This window comes from Bufo bufo, chromosome 8, assembly GCF_905171765.1.
Source record: "Bufo bufo chromosome 8, aBufBuf1.1, whole genome shotgun sequence".
NCBI classification, from domain to species: Eukaryota; Metazoa; Chordata; class Amphibia; order Anura; family Bufonidae; genus Bufo; species Bufo bufo.
Window position 1 is genome coordinate 20,979,093 of NC_053396.1, and position 19,954 is coordinate 20,999,046.

A 19,954-nucleotide genomic window follows, 5' to 3' on the forward strand; every position below is an offset into this window, starting at 1 on the left:
AGCACAGCCGTAACGTGTGGCACCACCCTTAGGCTACATTCACGCAATGGTCCATTTTTGACCCTTTTTTTTTTTTTACTGAGGTGTTCAGTTGTATGGGGGCTGTCAGTCCGTGAAAATTCATTTTCCAAAGGAGCTCTGAAAAATGAGAGGTGGCATCTGATTGGTTGCTAGGGGCAACTAAGCCACTTTTCCTTTACACCAGTTTTGATAAATCGCCCCCCTTCTTTTTTCTGACGGACGTTATTCGCGGGCATTCCAAAAAAAACAGGCGTGTGAATAACCCTGTAGGCTGTGTTCTTAAAATGGTCGTTAAAAAATGTCCATCACACGTCCATTTTTCACTGTCATGTGAATGTAGCCTAAGGCCTAGTTAAAGGGGTTGTCCCATTACAGACAATGGGGGCATATCGCTAGGATACGCTACAATGAGAACAGAGCGGGGAAATGAACGGAGGGCGCACTGCGCATGCGCCCTCTATTCATCTCTATGGGACCGCCGAAAATAGCCGAGCGCTGGCTCGGCTATTTCTGTCTGCCCCATAGAAATGAGTGGGAGCAGGGGCCGCGCGTGCACGGTGCGCTCCCACTCACTTCTATGGGAGCAGTGCTTGGTGGTGGACGGACCCTGGGAAATCCGGGGTCCTCCAGCCACAGATCTCCCCGCTCCGTTTTCATTGTAGGTGCGGGTCTCAGAGGTGGGACCCGCACCTATCAGACAATGGGGGCATATTCTAGCGATCTGCCCCCATTGTATGTGATGGGAATACGCCTTTTATTTATTTTTAGCGATTTCCATTATTTAGGCCTCGTCTGTTCTGCGGACCGCAAACCGTGTGTTTCCATGTGCTTCCGTGTTGCAAAAGATAGGACATGTCTTTTCTTTGGCCGCATCTTGCAGATCAATGGGTCACATTTACTAGGAGTAAAAAAATAAATGGAGAATTTGAAACTTTTTGCCTCAAATGTATAAATCAGCTTCATCGTATTTGGTCTCAGCAGTGACATGCCGCATGAGGACATGTCATCATTGGCTACAGCTGTACACATGACCACGTCCAGAAATGTACAGGTCGGCGACCAGAATATTGCGGAACATAGTACGATTTTTTTTTTTATTAGGTACAATGTGTATAATAATCTGGCCGGCGGTGAGCATGCATGACCGTCACATGTGCACCATTCTAAAAGTGATGAGTTAACAAACGGTCGCTCTATAAATAAGGTGATCTGGCGTCACCATCGCCTCAGACAAAAAATTACCCATTGACCTAATGGGCGCCACCTTTTAAACTAGCCCAGGCCATACGAAAAGCAATAACCCATAGCAACCAATCAGCTTCCAGCTTTCATTTTACCACTGCTGTTCCAGAAATAAAACAAGACATGTGATTGGTTGTCCTCTTGCCTACACTCGTTCTTATACATGAAGGTGAATTCGGTCATTTTACATCCAGACCTGAATAACCGACTGATAATGTGAGGACAATGTAGGTTATTACACCCGCTGGCACATAACGTTCCCACGAACAGTACAGCATTACGTTCTGGACTACATATCCCATCATGCGCTGCGACAAGAGCTTCCCGCAAAGTAACTTCCGGTCATGGGGCCAGTTCTGTATTCTGAATGGGGAGCCGAGCGGAGGGCGAGCGCGTTGCATTGTGGGGCGTGTAGTCCGGAGGTGAGCTGTTTCCTGTGGGCTGTAGTAAGTGTGAAAGGCAGAGGCTGGAGAGTGGATAGGAAGCGGCGCTGTCAGCTGCAGCAGGGAGGCACGTACCCCGGCCATGGCAGTGTAAAGGACTCTGCTCACACATAGGTCAATGTATATAGACGGAGAGGCAGCAGGGGGCACGCCGTTATCCAGGACACAGACACTGCCCACCGTGCCATGGAGGAGGTGGACCGTATCCTCATTCACACTCTGCGGACTTGCGGCACGTAAGTAGCCATCAGGGAAGATGATGCGCCTTCATGGTGTCTCAGCAGGTCATGTGACTCTTCTACGTTCAGCAGGTACCACATAGAAGTCACGTGACCCTGTCACCCTGCAGTGCTATGTGACCCTCATCATGTAGTAGTCTGTCAGGTGACTTGCATGTCCTCACACCCTCATCATGTGGTAGTCTGTCAGGTGACTTGCATGTCCTCACACCCTCATCATGTGGTAGTCTGTCAGGTGACTTGCATGTCCTCACACCCTCATCATGTAGTAGTCTGTCAGGTGACTTGCATGTCCTCACACCCTCATCATGTAGTAGTCTGTCAGGTGACTTGCATATGTCCTCACACCCTTATATGCATTTTTCTGTCACTGCCATGTGGCTTTCATATGTACTGACACCCTAACAGTGCGATAGTCTGTCACAGATTTGCATATGTCCTCCCACCCATATCATGTAGTAGTCTGTCATGTGACTTGCCTATGTATTATTCTGTCACATGACCTTTTGAGTCCTCACCATGAATTGTCATGTGATTTGGATATGTGCCCACACCCTTATCACGTATGAGGCCTCTTTCACACGTCAGGGGAATCGCAGACACGTATCCATTGACTTTAATGCGTGTATTCACACGTCAGTGGTCTTCCACGGCCCTATTTGTGTCCGTAAATCGCGGATCCCTCACGCACATTATAGTCTGTGTAGTCCGTGAAAGCCCTGTGATCTTTTGCACCTTCGCCATGGATGTCATGCGACTTTCGTATGTGCTCACACCCTCTGTGTCTCTTTTATGTCCATAAAAAACTAAAGGTCAGTGTTTCATCCATGAAAAGGATCCGTGTTTGGTCCCCATGTCCGTTTTCTGCCCTCCGTGTGTTTCCCACGTGCACGTCCTAGGCAGAAAAGAGGATTTCCAGAGCATCCAACGGTCGGTCAAAACCACTGACTAGATACGAATGCCATCCGCGTTCGGTCAGTGATTTTTCACGGACCTGTAGCCTTCAAAAGGACGTGTTTGTTCCGCATCACGGGCTGAAGTCATGCCGGTCTCCATTGTGAATGAAGGCGTGAATAAACACTAGCACACGGACAGCGCGAGTCACAGGCGTGTGAATAAGCCTTTATAAAGTATTATTGTCATGTGACCTTCCGTATGTACTCACACCCTTATGCCTCATTCACACAGTCCGTTTTTGATCCGTGATTTTGAGCCAAAACAATCGCAGATCACAATCACTGATGGAAATCACTGACCAAACACTGATGTGTGAATGAGGCCTTATGATGTATTATCTGTCACTGTCATGTGACTTTTGTGTGTACTTTCTGTCATGTGACCTTCTGCACCTTCGTCATGGATGTCGGGTGACTTTTTATATGAACTGACAACCTGATCATGTACTATTCTGACACTGTTGTCATAGATTGCATAGGTAGCACTGCTGACAACCCCTTTAATACGAGAGCCATAGTGGCAATCAGCTGATCTCCAGCAGGTCTTCACTGGTGACAACCCCTTTAATATGAGATCCATGGCCTCCATCAGCTGATCTCCAGGAGGTCTTCACTGGTGACAACCCCTTTAATATGAGATCCATGGCCTCCATCAGCTGATCTCCAGGAGGTCTTCACTGGTGACAACCCCTTTAATATGAGACCTGTGACCTCGATCAGCTGATCTCCAGGAGATCTACACTGGTGATAACCCCTTTAATATGAGACCCGTGAACTCGATCAGCTGATCTCCAGCAGGTCTTCACTCGTGACAACCCCTTTAATATGAGAGCCGTGGCCTCCACCAGCTGATCACCAGCAGGTCTTCACTGGTGACAACCCCTTTAATATGAGATCCATGGCCTCAATCAGCTGATCTCCAGGAGGTCTACATTGGTGACAACCCCTTTAATATGAGATCCATGGCCTCGATCAGCTGATCTCCAGGAGGTCTTCACTGGTGACAACCCCTTTAATATGAGAGTCGTGGCCTCGATCAGCTGATCCCCAGGATGTCTTCACTGGTGACAACCCCTTTAATATTATAGTCGTGGCCTCGATCAGCTGATCTCCAGGAGGTCTTCACTGGTGACAACCCCTTTAATATGAGAGTCGTGGCCTCGATCAGCTGATCTCCAGCAGGTCTTCACTGGTGACAACCCCTTTAATATGAGTAGCACTTTGGATCATCTGATCTCCAGGAGGTCTTCACTGGTGACAACCCCTTTAATATGAGAGTCGTGGCCTCGATCAGCTGATCTCCAGCAGGTCTTCACTGGTGACAACCCCTTTAATATGAGTAGCACTTTGGATCAGCTGATCTCCAGCAGGTCTTCACTGGTGACAACCCCTTTAATATGAGATCCATGGCCTCAATCAGCTGATCTCCAGGAGGTCTTCTTTGGTGACAACCCCTTTAATATGAGAGTCGTGGCCTCGATCAGCTGATCCCCAGGATGTCTTCACTGGTGACAACCCCTTTAATATGAGAGTCGTGGCCTCGATCAGCTGATCTCCAGCAGGTCTTCACTGGTGACAACCCCTTTAATATGAGTAGCACTTTGCATCATCTGATCTCCAGGAGGTCTTCACTGGTGACAACCCCTTTAATATTATAGTCGTGGCCTCGATCAGCTGATCTCCAGCAGGTCTTCACTGGTGACAACCCCTTTAATATGAGTAGCACTTTGGATCAGCTGATCTCCAGCAGGTCTTCACTGGTGACAACCCCTTTAATATGAGTAGCACTTTGGATCATCTGATCTCCAGGAGGTCTTCACTGGTGACAACCCCTTTAATATGAGAGTCGTGGCCTCGATCAGCTGACCTCCAGCAGGTCTTCACTGGTGACAACCCCTTTAATATGAGTAGCACTTTGGATCAGCTGATCTCCAGCAGGTCTTCACTGGTGACAACCCCTTTAATATGAGTAGCACTTTGCATCATCTGATCTCCAGGAGGTCTTCACTGGTGACAACCCCTTTAATATTATAGTCGTGGCCTCGATCAGCTGATCTCCAGCAGGTCTTCACTGGTGACAACCCCTTTAATATGAGTAGCACTTTGGATCAGCTGATCTCCAGCAGGTCTTCACTGGTGACAACCCCTTTAATATGAGTAGCACTTTGGATCAGCTGATCTCCAGCAGGTCTTCACTGGTGACAACCCCTTTAATATGAGTAGCACTTTGGATCAGCTGATCTCCAGCAGGTCTTCACTGGTGACAACCCCTTTAATATGAGTAGCACTTTGGATCAGCTGATCACCAGCAAGTCGTCACAGGTGGCAGAGCCATCCTCCACCATCCCCTGCTGTCCTCTAGGCCGGGTAGTAGCACTTTGGTACGGCTGGGGGTAGGGTTGTCACAATACCAAAATTTAATAGTATAGAAATCGAATCAAAAAAGTATTGCGATACTCGATATCATTCGATGCCACGCGAAAAAAATAAAACACCAAAAAAGCCGGATGCATTCCACATTTTATGGAACGTGCGGCCCATAATAGAACAGTCCTATCCTATTTTTGGGGGGGGCAAGGTGACTATAAAATGGCGAATCGCACAGTTTTATTTTTTTTTCCTTTACGGCGTTCACCACATAGGAGATATTTTTTAATATTTTAACAGTTCGGCCTTTTTTTGATTGTTTGTTTATATGTAAAATTGGGAAAGGGGGTGACTTAAACTTGTAATATTTTGGTGGGGGTGGGTTTTTAAAAAATTATTTTTTTTTATTTTTATTTTTTTACTTTAGTCACCTTAGGGGGCTAGAACCCTTGTCCTTCACACTCCTTGTGACTTCACACTCTTCCTGCTGCCCTGTGCTAAGGATCATGATTATAAGGGCTCATGCACCCGACCGTATATATTTTGCGGTACGCAAAAAACGGATCTGCAAAAAATACGGATGACGTCCGTGTGCATTTCGTATTTTACGGAACAGCCGGCCCCTAATAGAACAGTACTATCCTTGTCCGTAATGTGGACAATAATAGGACATGTTCTATTTTTTTGCGGAATGGAAATACGGACATACGGAATGCACACGGAGTAACTTCCGTTTTTTTTGCGGACCAATTGAAATGAATGATTCCATATACGGTCCGCAAAAAAAAAACAGAACGGACACGGAAAGAAAATAGGTTCGTGTGCATGAGGCCTAATACTGAGGAGGAGGAGGAAGTGGCTGTGACCACTGCGCCACCAATGAATATAATTTACCCCTAAATGTTTGCTTGGTCGGGTGCTGGCCTCAATGATGGGGCATGGCGATCCGCGGTAATTACCACTCGGGTGTGCCCTGTCATTGAGGCCAGGTATGTGACACAGCTGGCACCCGAGCATACATTTCTATTTAGGGGTAAATTATCTTTATTGGTAGCGCCGTGGTCACAGCCCCTCCCATCCCTTTTCATTGGTGGCAGCAGCAGCCACGTCCCAGTGGGGAGGGAGAGACTCAAGGCGTGCGTAGTATTGAAAAATAGCAAATCCTAGTATCGTATCGATCCGGGTCTAAAAGTATTGATTGGGTATTGAAAATTTGATATCCGGTGCAACCCTAAGGGTCCATTCACACGTCCGTAAGTGTTTTGCGGATCCGCAAAACATGGACACTGGCAATGTGCATTCCGCAATTTGCGGACCGCGTATCGCTGGCACTATAATAGAAAATGCCTAATCTTGTCCGCAATTGCGTACAAGAATAGGTCATGTTCTATTTTTTTGCGGAAGCGGAAGTGCAGATCCGCAAATGCGGATGCGGACAGCACATTCCGGCCCCATTGAAAATGAATGGGTCTGCACCCGTTCAGCACCCATTTTGCGGACGTGTGAATGGACCCTGAATGGGGGTCCTCTTGTCCACGCTGGTCATCCCCATTGCCGTGGTAAGGCTGCACCGGTCCTTCTGCATGATTGACAACCTATATGTGAGTCCATGGGGTGGGACTCCACCTAGACGTTAGCTTCATTGGTTGACGGAGGCGCAGTACAGTAAAGAAGCCCACCGGGTGATGGATTCAGTCCTGCACTGTATTTGGCGCAGGCGCCGTACTGAATCCATCGGCCAGCGCGCTTCTTTACCGTACTGCGCCGACCAGTGAAGCAAACGTGTGGGCGCGAGACTTGGGGGCCAAGCGTAATTACGTTGTCAATGCCTGGCCCGAGCATTTAAAGCAGTAGGAACGGGGCATACAAGAGAGTGAGTGGAGCCTCTGGGTGCAACGGCACCCCCCTCATTGCACCTAGGGTCTCATTCGCCTATTAATAAAGGTCTGATTTCTACCGATTTCGGACACTTAACAACATACAGCTGATTACTGCACTTGTTCCACTATGTGCTTGGTGACAGGTTCCTTTAAATGGATGGACACTGGAATAACCCAGAATTAAAGGGTGTACTTTAAAATAAAATAAAAAGGGGGGGGGGGGGGGGACAGTAATGTAAATTTATGATGCAAATTTTACCTTTTGGAACGTAACTTATAAAGATTTTGGAGGTGGCAGACGGATTAAGACCCCCAATGTGTTATCAATGGCGGGTTGTGGGCTGCTGTCCCCCAGCCATTCCCACCGAGCGCCACTTTTGCTTTTACTAAATATCACCGCCACCAAAACCAGCGCTGTGATAGATCTGCAGTACGGTCCCAGTCACTTTGCATAAGGGAACAGTAGGAGTAGTTTTTCAGCGGCCCTCGGTGGCGGCCATGTCTGGTACGTGAGTGTGATTCACTTTTCTTCTCTCCAGAGAAATCCCAGATGAAGTGCAGAGTGTGCGCCAGTTCAACACCGAGCTCATCGTGGAAGCCGTGGTGAGATGTCTACGCGTGATAAACCCGTCCGTGGGCTCAAACCTCAGTCATGTCCTGCCCCCTGGGATGTCAGCCCGCTTCCGTATTGGCACCAGCCTGGCGCAGGCTTGTCAGGTGAGCTGAATGCAGGGGCATTGACACTATAGTGTGGGGTCTACCGGGACATTGACACTATAGTGTGGGGTCTACCGGGACATTGACACTATAGTGTGTGTGGTCTACCGGGACATTGACACTATAGTGTGTGTGGTCTACCGGGACATTGACACTATAGTGTGTGTGGTCTACCGGGACATTGACACTATAGTGTGTGTGTGGTCTACCGGGACATTGACACTATAGTGTGTGGTCTACCGGGACATTGACACTATAGTGTGGGGTCTACCGGGACATTGACACTATAGTGTGGGGTCTACCGGGACATTGACACTATAGTGTGGGGTCTACCGGGACATTGACACTATAGTGTGGGGTCTACCGGGACATTGACACTATAGTGTGGGGTCTACCGGGACATTGACACTATAGTGTGTGTGGTCTACCGGGACATTGACACTATAGTGTGTGTGGTCTACCGGGACATTGACACTATAGTGTGTGTGGTCTACCGGGACATTGACACTATAGTGTGTGGTCTACAGGGATATTTACACTGCAGTGTGTGTGGTCTACCGGGACATTGACACTATAGTGTGTGGTCTACCGGGACATTGACACTATAGTGTGTGGTCTACCGGGACATTGACACTATAGTGTGGGGTCTACCGGGACATTGACACTATAGTGTGGGGTCTACCGGGACATTGACACTATAGTGTGGGGTCTACCGGGACATTGACACTATAGTGTGGGGTCTACCGGGACATTGACACTATAGTGTGGGGTCTACCGGGACATTGACACTATAGTGTGGGGTCTACCGGGACATTGACACTATAGTGTGGGGTCTACCGGGACATTGACACTATAGTGTGGGGTCTACCGGGACATTGACACTATAGTGTGGGGTCTACCGGGACATTGACACTATAGTGTGGGGTCTACCGGGACATTGACACTATAGTGTGGGGTCTACCGGGACATTGACACTACAGTGTGGGGTCTACCGGGACATTGACACTATAGTGTGTGGGGTCTATGGAGATCTCCTGGTATGATTCTACTCTGGTTTATACCACCTGGTAGGTAAAATGTGATGGTGAAACACCCAACTGCACGAGCTGACCTATGGTGTGTCGCAGCACCTAGTGCCAACTATAAGGAATGAAACAGCAAACTAGTAATGGATTATGAAGGAATGCACGTTCTATACATACACTGACTAGCTGTGTCCTGTGTATTCAATTTAATATACAGATTTTTTTTCATTTTTTTTTTTAGGACCTGGGATATACTGGAGAAGTTGGTTACCAGACATTCCTATACAGCAGTGAGCCGGATATTCGAGCACTTTTGATTTTTCTGGCCGAGAAACTTCCAAGACACTCCCATGAAGATGCTCATCAACCAGCAGGTGCCAGAGGAGGACAGCTACAGAACCGACTACAGATAATGATGCATTGGGTTATCTTGCCAATGGTTTAGATGGAAATCCACATTGCAGAAAAAAAGAATTGACATGGGCTAAAGAGAACCAAAATGCAATCTGCAGGCACCATGTTATAGAGCAGGAGGAGCTGAGCAGACTGATACATTGGTTCGTGGGAAAAGATTCAGTAAAACTTGCAATTTATACATTGACATCTCTGCTCTTTCTGACTTCAGTTGTACACGGGGCCATCTGATCAGTGATTGATAGCATTCTGTGTATAAGTGTGTATGCAGAGGTAGGTGTCAGTCACTGATAGTTGTACACGGTGGTGGGCTTAAGTTCAGAAAGAGCAAAGGTTTAAAGAGCATCTGTCAGCATGGTTAACCCTATTAAACCTGGTAGGATTGATCATGTTGATTAAAATGATACCTGTAGGTAGAAACGTTGCCGGGATATCTTTTTAGTAATATGCAAATGAGCTGGTTCAAGCATCAAGGTGCTGGCCAGAGTCCTTAGAGCACTACTTTTGTAACACCCCTCTGATCTGGGCACTCCCCCCTTCCCTTGCTTGATTGTCTAGACCTGTCAATCAAGGGTGAGGAGGAGTGCCCAAGCCAGAGGGGTGTTACAAAAGCAGTGCTCCAAGGGCTCCGACTGGCTCCTTGGTGCTCGAATCAGCTCTTTTACATATTACTAAAAACGCCTGCAGACATAACAAAGGTGTCGTTTTAATCGGCATAAAAAAACTCTACCATACAGCATGCCTGGATTAATAGGGTTGATCATGCTGACAGAGGCTCTTTTAGTTTCTAAATTACAAATTATACCAAATCTTTTCCTCCATTACTAGAGATGAGCAAACTTCTGTTTTCAAGTTCAGCGTACAAGGTTTCGGGTTTGGGTTATCTAAGAGTTCCGTTACCGATTCTGCTACCACGGACCATAAGTTATGGTCCGTGGTATCGCAATCCAAAACAGAATTCTTAGATAACCCGAACCTTGTATGCCGAACTTGAAAACACAAGATTGCTCATCCCTATCCATTGCTATATTTTAATCTGCTCAGCTCCTCCTGCTCTATTACATGCTGCCTGCAGATTGCACTGCATTTTGTGGTGACAGGTCCTCTTTAAATCTTCCATCACGTATTTTCGCCATTGGTGGCCTATCCTTAGGATAGGCAATCCATATTAGATTGCACGCCTACTGATCAGCTGTTCGAAAGTAGCCACAGTGTCAGAACTACACAGCTATGTTCAGAGCTGGTTATTACAGCACAGCTCCCAGTCACTTAAATGGGAATAGCGCTGCACCAGCTTCATCCAACACTCAGTGGACATAGCTGTGTAGATCCAGCGCCTAATTCTGGAGTCAGGGCTACCAGGCCATCAAAAATCCGAGAGAAGCCATTGAACATGACTCGCCTGACATCGTACAGGTGCACGTGGCTTACCACCCATTGCCGGATTTTGCCTGGAATTTCTGTGGGTTTAGCGGCAATGCCACGACGTGTACGAGCAGCCTCAAGGTAGTTGAGAAAGTAAATGGCAATCACATCTGATTTCATTCCTGCAGGGAAATCTGCGGTGCTACAAAGGGATATAGCGACCAAGATAAAGCAGCAGCTCTCCCTTCCCTGGCTGCCACCCTCTTGCCGGACAGCAACTGCAAAACGCTCCCAGGTAGGTTTTACAGAATGTGCGGTTTTTTCTTTTCTTTTTTAATTCTTTTTACGTTTTTAGTATAGAATTTTAGAAAATTCATGGTGTACTGGAATAAACTGCAAGATTAAGGCCTCTTTTATACGTTGCGGGAAAATGCGCATTTTTTTCCGCACGAGTGCAAAGCGTTTTAAGAAATCGTGCAAGAAAAATCAGCATGTTTGGTACCCGGACTTCTTCACAGAAGGTTGGATTTGGGATCGGTGTTGTTTAGATTTTATTAGTTTCCTTTATAACATGGTTATAAGGGAAAATAATAGCATTCTGAATACAGAATGCTAAGTAAATTAGGGATGGAGGGGTTAAAAAAATAAATAAATTAAACTCACCTCATCCACTTGTTCGCGCAGCCCGGCTCGTCTTCTTTCTTCTAAGAGGACCTGGGAGGAAAAGGACCTTTGGTAAACGTCACTGCGCTCATCACATGGTCCATCACCATGGTGATGGACCATGTGATGAGCGCAGTGACATCACCAAAGGTCCTCTTAGAAGAAGAAAGAAGACGAGCTGGGCTGCGCAAATTATTTTTTATTTTTTTAACCCCTCCATCCCTAATTTACTTAGCATTCTGTATAAAGGATGCTATTATTTTCCCTTATAACCATTTTATAAAGGAAAATAATAAAGATCGGGTCCCCATCCCGATTGTCACCTAGCAACCATGCGTGAAAAATCGCACCGCATCCGCACTTGCTTGCGGATGCTTGCGATTTTCACGCAGTCCCATTCACTTCTATGGGGCCTGTGTTGCGTGAAAAATGCACAATATAGAGCATGCTGCGATTTTCACGCAACGCACAAGTGATGCGTGAAAATCACCGCTCATGTGCACAGCCCCATTGGAGTGAATGGGTCCGGATTCAGTGCGGGTGCAATGCGTTCACCTCACGCATTGCACCCGCATAGAATTCTCGCCCGTGTGAAAGGGGCCTAAGGCTTCTACGGCTCACCTACCTAAAGCTGCATGCTCAGGATCACCCCATTACGATGTGCTTATACACTAATGGGGCATACCGAAAGCGATACCGAACGTATAAGAACACCGCCCCCTTAAGTTGATTACAGAGGATCATTTTGTGCTTTTCTTCTTTCCTTTAAGAGTTTGTGTCGTTTGCATCGTTTTCATGCGCAGCCTCTGTCTCTTGCTGGAGATTCTTCCTCCAAATCCATAGCGCCCGGTAAGAGATGACGCACAGATCTTGCGTATTGCAACGGTTGTAGGAAAGCTCTTGACCTGCTCGGATCCTTCTTGCGCCTGTCTTTGCAGAACGGAAGGAGTACTGGGAGAAATACCTGCCTTTTGTTAGCACACAGCTGCCTCACGCCTACTCTTTAGCAGCCTCGCTACTTGAGAGGAACACATCGGACCTCAGTGCCGTGCAGGAGTGGGAGGCCGAGTGGAAAAGCCAAGGACTGGCCTCTCGTTTGTCTCCTGAGGTGAGTTTGCAAAAGGACGTCTCGATCAGTCGGAGGGGGGAGTGTAATGGAATTGAACAGCAGAAAAAGCTGTGACAACCTGGGGGCGAAAGAGCCATCATCGCTTTAACACCACTTAAATAGTGGCACATTATGGTGATTGCCCTATTTGCACCATGATTTGCAACGTGGGAGGGACGGAACCTCAGATTTACTATCATTTATGACGGAAATTGGGTAAGTTATAGATCAGGTCTACACCAGAACCTAGTTGGCGTACATTTGAGTTTCTGGCACACGGAGGACTAAAGATGCTGCTTAATAAATTAGGCTCATAGGGGATCAAGACTGGCGTTCAGCAAAGCCAGGCTTGATAATTGTTGTGGTTTGTATTTTAAAATATGACCCCCCCCCCCCCCCCCAATCAAAATAATTTAATTGATTAATCAATAAAAAAAAGTCGTCGTGACTTCAGCAAGTGGCTTTTATCCTGGAAAGAAATACTAATGTATTATGATTGTCCATATTGCCTCCTTTGCTGGCTGGATTAATTTTTCCATCACATTATATACGGCTCATTTCCAGGAGTTGCGACCACCGTGCAATCCAGCAGCGGTGGTCGCGCTTGCACGCTATAGGAAAAGGCGCTATCCTTTTTGGTGAACGGCACCCGCGTTGCTCTTGATCCCCGCACGGCCGCCGCTGCATCTTCCCATTGCGCGGATCAAAACATCTGGCAACAGGAGAGGGGCAGCCAATAGTAGGGGCAGCCAATAGTATCACCTGCAATGCTAGGGAGTGTCGTCCCCGTCGTGGCCTTCTTTTGGCTGCTCCTCCCATCGTCTGATGTTTTGATGCAGCGGCGGCCGTGCGGGAATCAGGAGCGACGCGGTTGCCGGAGATTGGGGAAAGGGAGGGGGGGGGGGGGGGTCATTGTAGGGATTGGAAAAATTCTTTAACTCCAAGTGGATTTCCGATTGTAAAGCACTGCGGAAAATGTGTTGGAGCTGTCCTCTTTCAGAAATGCAGACAACTAACATACTGTACACATTGCTTCACTTTTCCAGGAGTATCGCAGCAGGAAACGCCAGCGTTTGCAGAAACGGATACAGGACCGGCTCCGCCAGTGCAGCCAGCAGCTTGCAGAGAATCACGTTCCAGGACCATCCACACAGGATCTTGTGGACCTGCTGAAAGCCTTCACTGTGGAAGGGCCAGTGGATCAAAACAAAGGTTCCAGGTTCACTCATGCGCAAAAGTTCACGCACCAACAGGTGAGCTGCTATTTGGCTTTTTTTCTTGCATAAATTTGTTTCATCAGAAAAAAATAAAAAAGACAAGTGACAAATCAAAGATAATGTACTTTTATTAGGGAAAACAGTGTAAATATTCCATTTTGTGCCTGACTTTTTTTTCAGGACCCTCAAGTATTGACAGAACAGATGCAAAGAGCGGCAGAAAGTCTTCCTAAGAAGGACACACAGGTACGGAGCCATAACGTTTATTTGGTTTATCAGCTACCTTTTAGAAGGGGTTTACGTGAAAAAAAACTGATACTCAATCTTTAGGATAGGCCAGCAATGTGTGATCAGTGAGGGTATGACCCCTGGGACCCTGCCAGCCAGCAAAATGCTGGAGCACCATGATACCACCAGTACAACGGCGGAGCTGGGATGAGCTACACACCACATTCCAAATTATTCTGCAAATTGGATTTAAAGGGGTTGCCTCATCATGGACAATGGGGGCATATCGCTAGGATATGCCCCCATTGTCTTATGGGTGCACCCATATCGAGAACGGAGCCCCGCAAGTGAAGGAGGGCGCACTGCGCATGCGCAGCCGCCCTCCATTCATTTTCTACGGGGCCGCTCCGTCGGCCCCATAGAAATGAATGGGAGCGCGGTACGCTCCCATTCACTTCTATGGGGAGCCAGCTTGGTGGTGGCCGGACTGAAGTCCTCCAGCCACCACCTTGCGGGGTTCCATTCTCGATATAGGTGCGGGTCCCAGTGGTGGGACCCGCACCTATAAGACAATGGGGGCATATCCTAGTGATATGCCCCCATTGTCCATGATGAGACGACCCCTTTAAGTTTCATAAAGATGTAACTTCTTGTTTTTCAATTACTCTCATGGATGGTCTTGTGTCTCAGGGCTCTATGGATCACTGAAATCAATCTGAAACACCTGTGATAATTAGCGGGCGACACTAGGGAGGCTCGTCCCCGTCGCGGCTCTTAGCTATTTTCGGCATTCCCATAGGAATGAATGGAGAAAAGCCGCACGGTCGGCTCTCCTTCACTTTGCAGGCTCTGTTCCCACCTATCAGATACTGGGGGCATATCCTAATGTATGAGATGGGCCAACCCTCTTAAGGTTAGGACATCGATGATTTACTTCCAGATATATTTAATTTTTGTTTTAAAGATTAGATTCACTTTTATTGAACCAACACAAATATAGACAGTTGCTTAAAGTGCAATTCCATAATGCTCTGTAACCACCATGCAGACTGCTATTTACTGCAAAATGATGTTCAAATAGTACAGAGAGACCCGCGGTATGGGTGGTTAGGGACGTTTCAATATTCCAGTTTCCTTTACTTTCCTCCTATTTCTGTTCTAGGATGCACAAGCAGAACAGGAGGAACTGTCCTCTCTGCAGCAGCAGATACAGCAGATAGAGCAGGATATCCACGCCCTGGCTGAAAACACCAAGCTTCTTCATCTCACCATCGCTCAGGTACGGATCGCGTACGCCCTTCACTGAGAGAAGAGACCTAAAGCCACGTGAAATAAAACGTTTGCCTTGAGCAAAGAAATAACAAGGTTCTTTGCAGGTGGAGGAAGAGGCAGGTAAACTCCAGCAGCACTGTGATGAGCAAGAGAGCGCCATGAAAGTGAAGAAGAAAGCCGTAGAATTACTGCCTGATGCGGAAAATAATCTCGCCAAGTTACAGGTAACATGAGTGAGCATAATCCGAAAAAAGCATGGAAAAGTCTAATGATCTGTTCTCTCTGCAGTCTAATTCATCTGTTGTCGGAACCCGAAAAACATATTTATCCTTGTTTATCCTTCAACCATTTGTATTGACTGATATCTAAGTACTACCTCCTCCATGTTTACTGATACCCAGGCACTACTACCTCCTCCATGTATACTGATATCCAGGCACTACTACCTCCTTCTCCATGTATACTGATACCCAGGCACTACTACTTCACCCATGTATACTGATACCCAGGCACTACTACTTCACCCATGTATACTGATACCCAGGCACTACTACTTCACCCATGTATACTGATACCCAGGCACTACTACTTCACCCATGTATACTGATACCCAGGCACTACTACTTCACCCATGTATACTGATACCCAGGCACTACTACTTCACCCATGTATACTGATACCCAGGCACTACTACTTCACCCATGTATACTGATACCCAGGCACTACTACTTCACCCATGTATACTGATACCCAGGCACTACTACTTCACCCATGTATACTGATACCCAGGCACTACTACTTCACCCATGTATACTGATACCCAGGCACTACTACTTCACCCATGTATACTGATACCCAGGCACTACTAGTGCACCCATGTTTACTGATACCCAGGTATTACCGTTGCGCCCATGTATACTGATACCCAGGTATTACCGTTGCGCCCATGTATACTGATACCCAGGTACTACCGTTCCGCCCATGTATACCGATACTCAGGCACTACTGCTGCATCCATGTATACTGTTACCCAGGCACTACAGTTGCACCCATGTGTACTGACACTCGAGTACTACCGCTGCACCCATGTATACTGATACTCGGGTACTACCGCTGCACCCATATGTACTGATATCCAGGCACTACTGCTGAGCCCCTGCATACTGATACCCAGGCGGTATTGCTGCACCCATATGTACTGATATCCAGGCACTACTACCTCCTTCATGTATACTGATATCCAGGTATTACCACTGCTCCCATGTATACTGATACCCAGGCACTACTACTTCACCCATGTATACTGATACCCAAGAACTACTACTTCACCCATGTATACTGATACCCAGGCACTACTACTTCACCCATGTATACTGATACACAGGAACTACTACTTCACCCATGTATACTGATACCCAGGCACTACTGGTGCACCCATGTTTACTGATACCCAGGTATTACCGTTGTGCCCATGTATACTGTTACCCAGGCACTACCGTGTTGCACCCATATGTACTGATATCCAGGCACTACTACCTCCTTCATGTATACTGATATCCAGGTACTACCACTGCTCCCATGTATACTGATACCCTGGCACCACTGCTGCAGCCATACTATATAGACCTTCTGTACCTGCACAGACTGAAAATGGCAGCACTGATTGGATAAAGTCAGATTGTACAGGGACACCCCCCCCCCCCCCCCCCAACTGGTTACCTCCCCTCTGCACCCTTACTGAAGGCTAATAGCAATTCATTCATAACATCTGGTGGAAATAATAAAGGAACGGCACAACATAGAACCATAAGAATAGATGCTCCAGAATTGTCACATGGGGAACACATGAAGCTATTAAAACAGACATGTCAGGAGCGGTGAGAGGTCCTCTTTAAGTCCAGTCCCATTCACTTTTTTTTTTTTTTTTAAATCAGATAATTTTTGACAGTTTTTCCCCAATGTACATATAGAAGAAAAAACAAAACAGCACATCAAAGGATACATGAACGGGTACATACATTCCCATTGGACATTTAGAAAATTATCAGGACATCTACATATATCGCATCCAACTTTCAATACGCAAAGTACATGATGCAGAGAAATACCCCTTCAACTGTAGTACATATTAATATTACATAAACCACCCCTCACCCAGCGATGAGACGGGCACAGCACCACTAATATAGGTATAATGTGTCAGAGCACCGAGATAGATACTGCCAACCTCTCCCTATAAGCCCCACACCCATCCTTTCCAAGATACACTGTTGACTAAGCCCCTTCTCTCTGGGTCGCCCACCACAATTCCCCATCCCACTTCCGGTCTCGTCTATGCCTGTTCCAAAATTTCACATATCTTTGAGGCCACTTCTTCCTACACAGCCAAAAGATCCCTAAGCCAAGCTATATCGCCATGGTCCTATACTCTACCCATTTGTCCGAATTTGGGTAAACTTGGCTTAAGCACTGCCTTTTAGTAGAACTTTTTTTTTCCAAGCGAAGGATCTCGGTCATTCTGTTCAAAAATTCAGCCCTAGATGGGGGCTGGGGTCTAAGACAGTATTTAGCTATTCATTTCCTGGCCTGGAAGAGCAGACCCTGCACCCCCAGGCGTGAATTTCGGTTTTTAATGTCCAATACTCCCAGCACAAACATCCTCGGACCAGGTGGGACCACAATTTGATATGCGTCTTTAATACAAGTTAGCACGCCTGTCCAAAAAGTCCTAAGCTCCGTACACTCCCAGAACATGTGTATCAGGGATGCAGGGCTCTCCCCACATCCAGGGCAGGAGGCATCATTCCTAACCCCGATCTTGAACAGAAAGGATGGAGTCCGATATACCCGGTGAATAAGAACTAATTGGGACATACGCTGGCCCTCGCACAGTGATAACTGAGGTGTCAGTGCCAGTACTGCGATCTGAGATAGAACCAACCTCCCCTTCCCATTTTTGTTTGACCACTAAGGCCCCTTTCACACGGGCGAGTATTCCGCGCGGGTGCAATACGTGAGGTGAACGCATTGCACCCGCACTGAATCCGGACCCATTCATTTCTATGGGGCTGTGCACATGAGCTGTGATTTTCACGCATCACTTGTGCGTTGCGTGAAAATCGCAGCATGCTCTATATTCTGCGTTTTTCTTGCAACGCAGGCGCCATAGAAGTGAATGGGGCCGCGTGAAAATCGCATGCAAGTGCGGATGCGGTGCGATTTTCACGCATGGTTGCTAGGTGACGATCGGGCTGGGGACCCGATCTGTATTATTTTCTCTTATAACATGGTTATAAGGGAAAATAATAGCATTCTGAATACAGAATGCAAAGTAAAATAGTGATGGAGGGGTTAAAAATTAAAAAAATTAACTCACCGAGTCCACTTGATCGCGTAGTTGTGGATCTCTGTCTTCTTCTGTAATGTTGAGCTGCCGGCTAAGGACCTGTGGTGACGTCACATCACATGGTCCAATCACATGGTCCCTCACCATGGTGATGAACCATGTGATGAGCACAGTGACGTCACCACAGGTCTTTTGCCAGGTCCTGAAGATAGAACAGAGACCGGCAGCTATGGAGCAGGTAAGTTAACATTTTTTTTTTTTTTTTTTAACCCCTCCATCCCTAATTTACTTTGCATTCTGTATTAAGAATGCTATTATTTTCCCTTATAACCATGTTATAAGGGAAAATAATAAAATCTACACAACACCTAACCCAAACCTGAACGTCAGTGATGAAGTCCGGGTTTGGGTCTAGGTACCAAACATGGCGATTTTTCTCACGCGCGTGCAAAACGCATTAAAACGCTTTGCACTCGCGTGGAAAAATCGTGCATTTTACCACAACGCACCCGCATCTTATCGGGCCTTCACACACCACGCTCGTGTGAAAGAGGCCGAAGGAATCATGTTTAACGGACTTCACAAACAAGTTCCTATATGGATGATATTAGTCCACTCGAGGAGTCGCTGGTGAGAATCTGTTGTAACAATGGGACACAGACCTTGCCTGAGCATGGAATGCGTGTCGTAACGGCAAAAATTTAAAAAGGCTTTACGGGGAGGGCAATGATTTAAACACACCATTAGTGTTGAACGAACTTGTGTTTTAAGTTCGGCGTCTAAAGTTCGGGTTATCGAAGAATCGCGTTATGGATTCTGCTACCACGGACCGTAACGGAATTTAGAATCCATAACATGATTCTTCGATAACCCGAACTTTAGACCCCAAAGTTTGCTCAACACTACACACCATCTCTTTGCAGCTGATACAAAAACCTCACACCCTTCCGTTCCCAAGGAGAGAACCCTTCCAGGCGAAATATTTCAGATAACTGAGGAGTGACCTGAGTGAAGCCCCGTATTGACAGCAAGGCACGACACCTATGCCAAACCTTATGTATCAAACTAAGTGTAGGATGTCCCATCAACTTGTCAAGGAGACCGCTATGCGGGCAACCTGCTGCTGGGTGGACGAGAGGGAGAGGCCAGCAGGGACCGGGTCTAACGGAAACAGAACGGACTTGTCCCAATTTATACGAAGACCAGACCTGTCCCTAAAATCCTGTATAAGGGACATTATGGGGCCCAACGACCCTTCCACATCTCCCACATATATGAGCATGTCGTCTGCATACAGGGACACGCGTTCCTCTCTGGCTCCCATGGGGAATCCCACAATTCTATCCGAAGATCGGAGTAAGCATGCAAGTGGCTCAATTGCAATGGCGAATAGAAGGGGGGGACAGCCCGCATCCCTGACGTGTACCTCTTCCCAACTCTAAGGCTTCTGA

General features: G+C 47.0%; 1 protein-coding gene across 1 annotated transcript in view; it reads left to right on the plus strand.

Moving 5' to 3' along the window:
• The first annotated feature begins 1,673 nt into the window (after positions 1-1,673).
• CCDC22 (coiled-coil domain containing 22) overlaps positions 1,674-19,954 on the plus strand; it is a 29,594-nt gene continuing 11,313 nt past the window's right edge. Inside the window, exons 1-10 of the mRNA XM_040405262.1 lie at positions 1,674-1,942; positions 7,688-7,865; positions 9,132-9,264; positions 10,858-10,964; positions 12,103-12,181; positions 12,271-12,440; positions 13,487-13,693; positions 13,838-13,903; positions 15,048-15,164; positions 15,262-15,381. Of these exons, the coding sequence (XP_040261196.1) occupies positions 1,893-1,942; positions 7,688-7,865; positions 9,132-9,264; positions 10,858-10,964; positions 12,103-12,181; positions 12,271-12,440; positions 13,487-13,693; positions 13,838-13,903; positions 15,048-15,164; positions 15,262-15,381 (1,227 nt within the window). The 5' untranslated portion in view covers positions 1,674-1,892. The remainder of the gene's footprint in view (positions 1,943-7,687; positions 7,866-9,131; positions 9,265-10,857; positions 10,965-12,102; positions 12,182-12,270; positions 12,441-13,486; positions 13,694-13,837; positions 13,904-15,047; positions 15,165-15,261; positions 15,382-19,954) is intronic.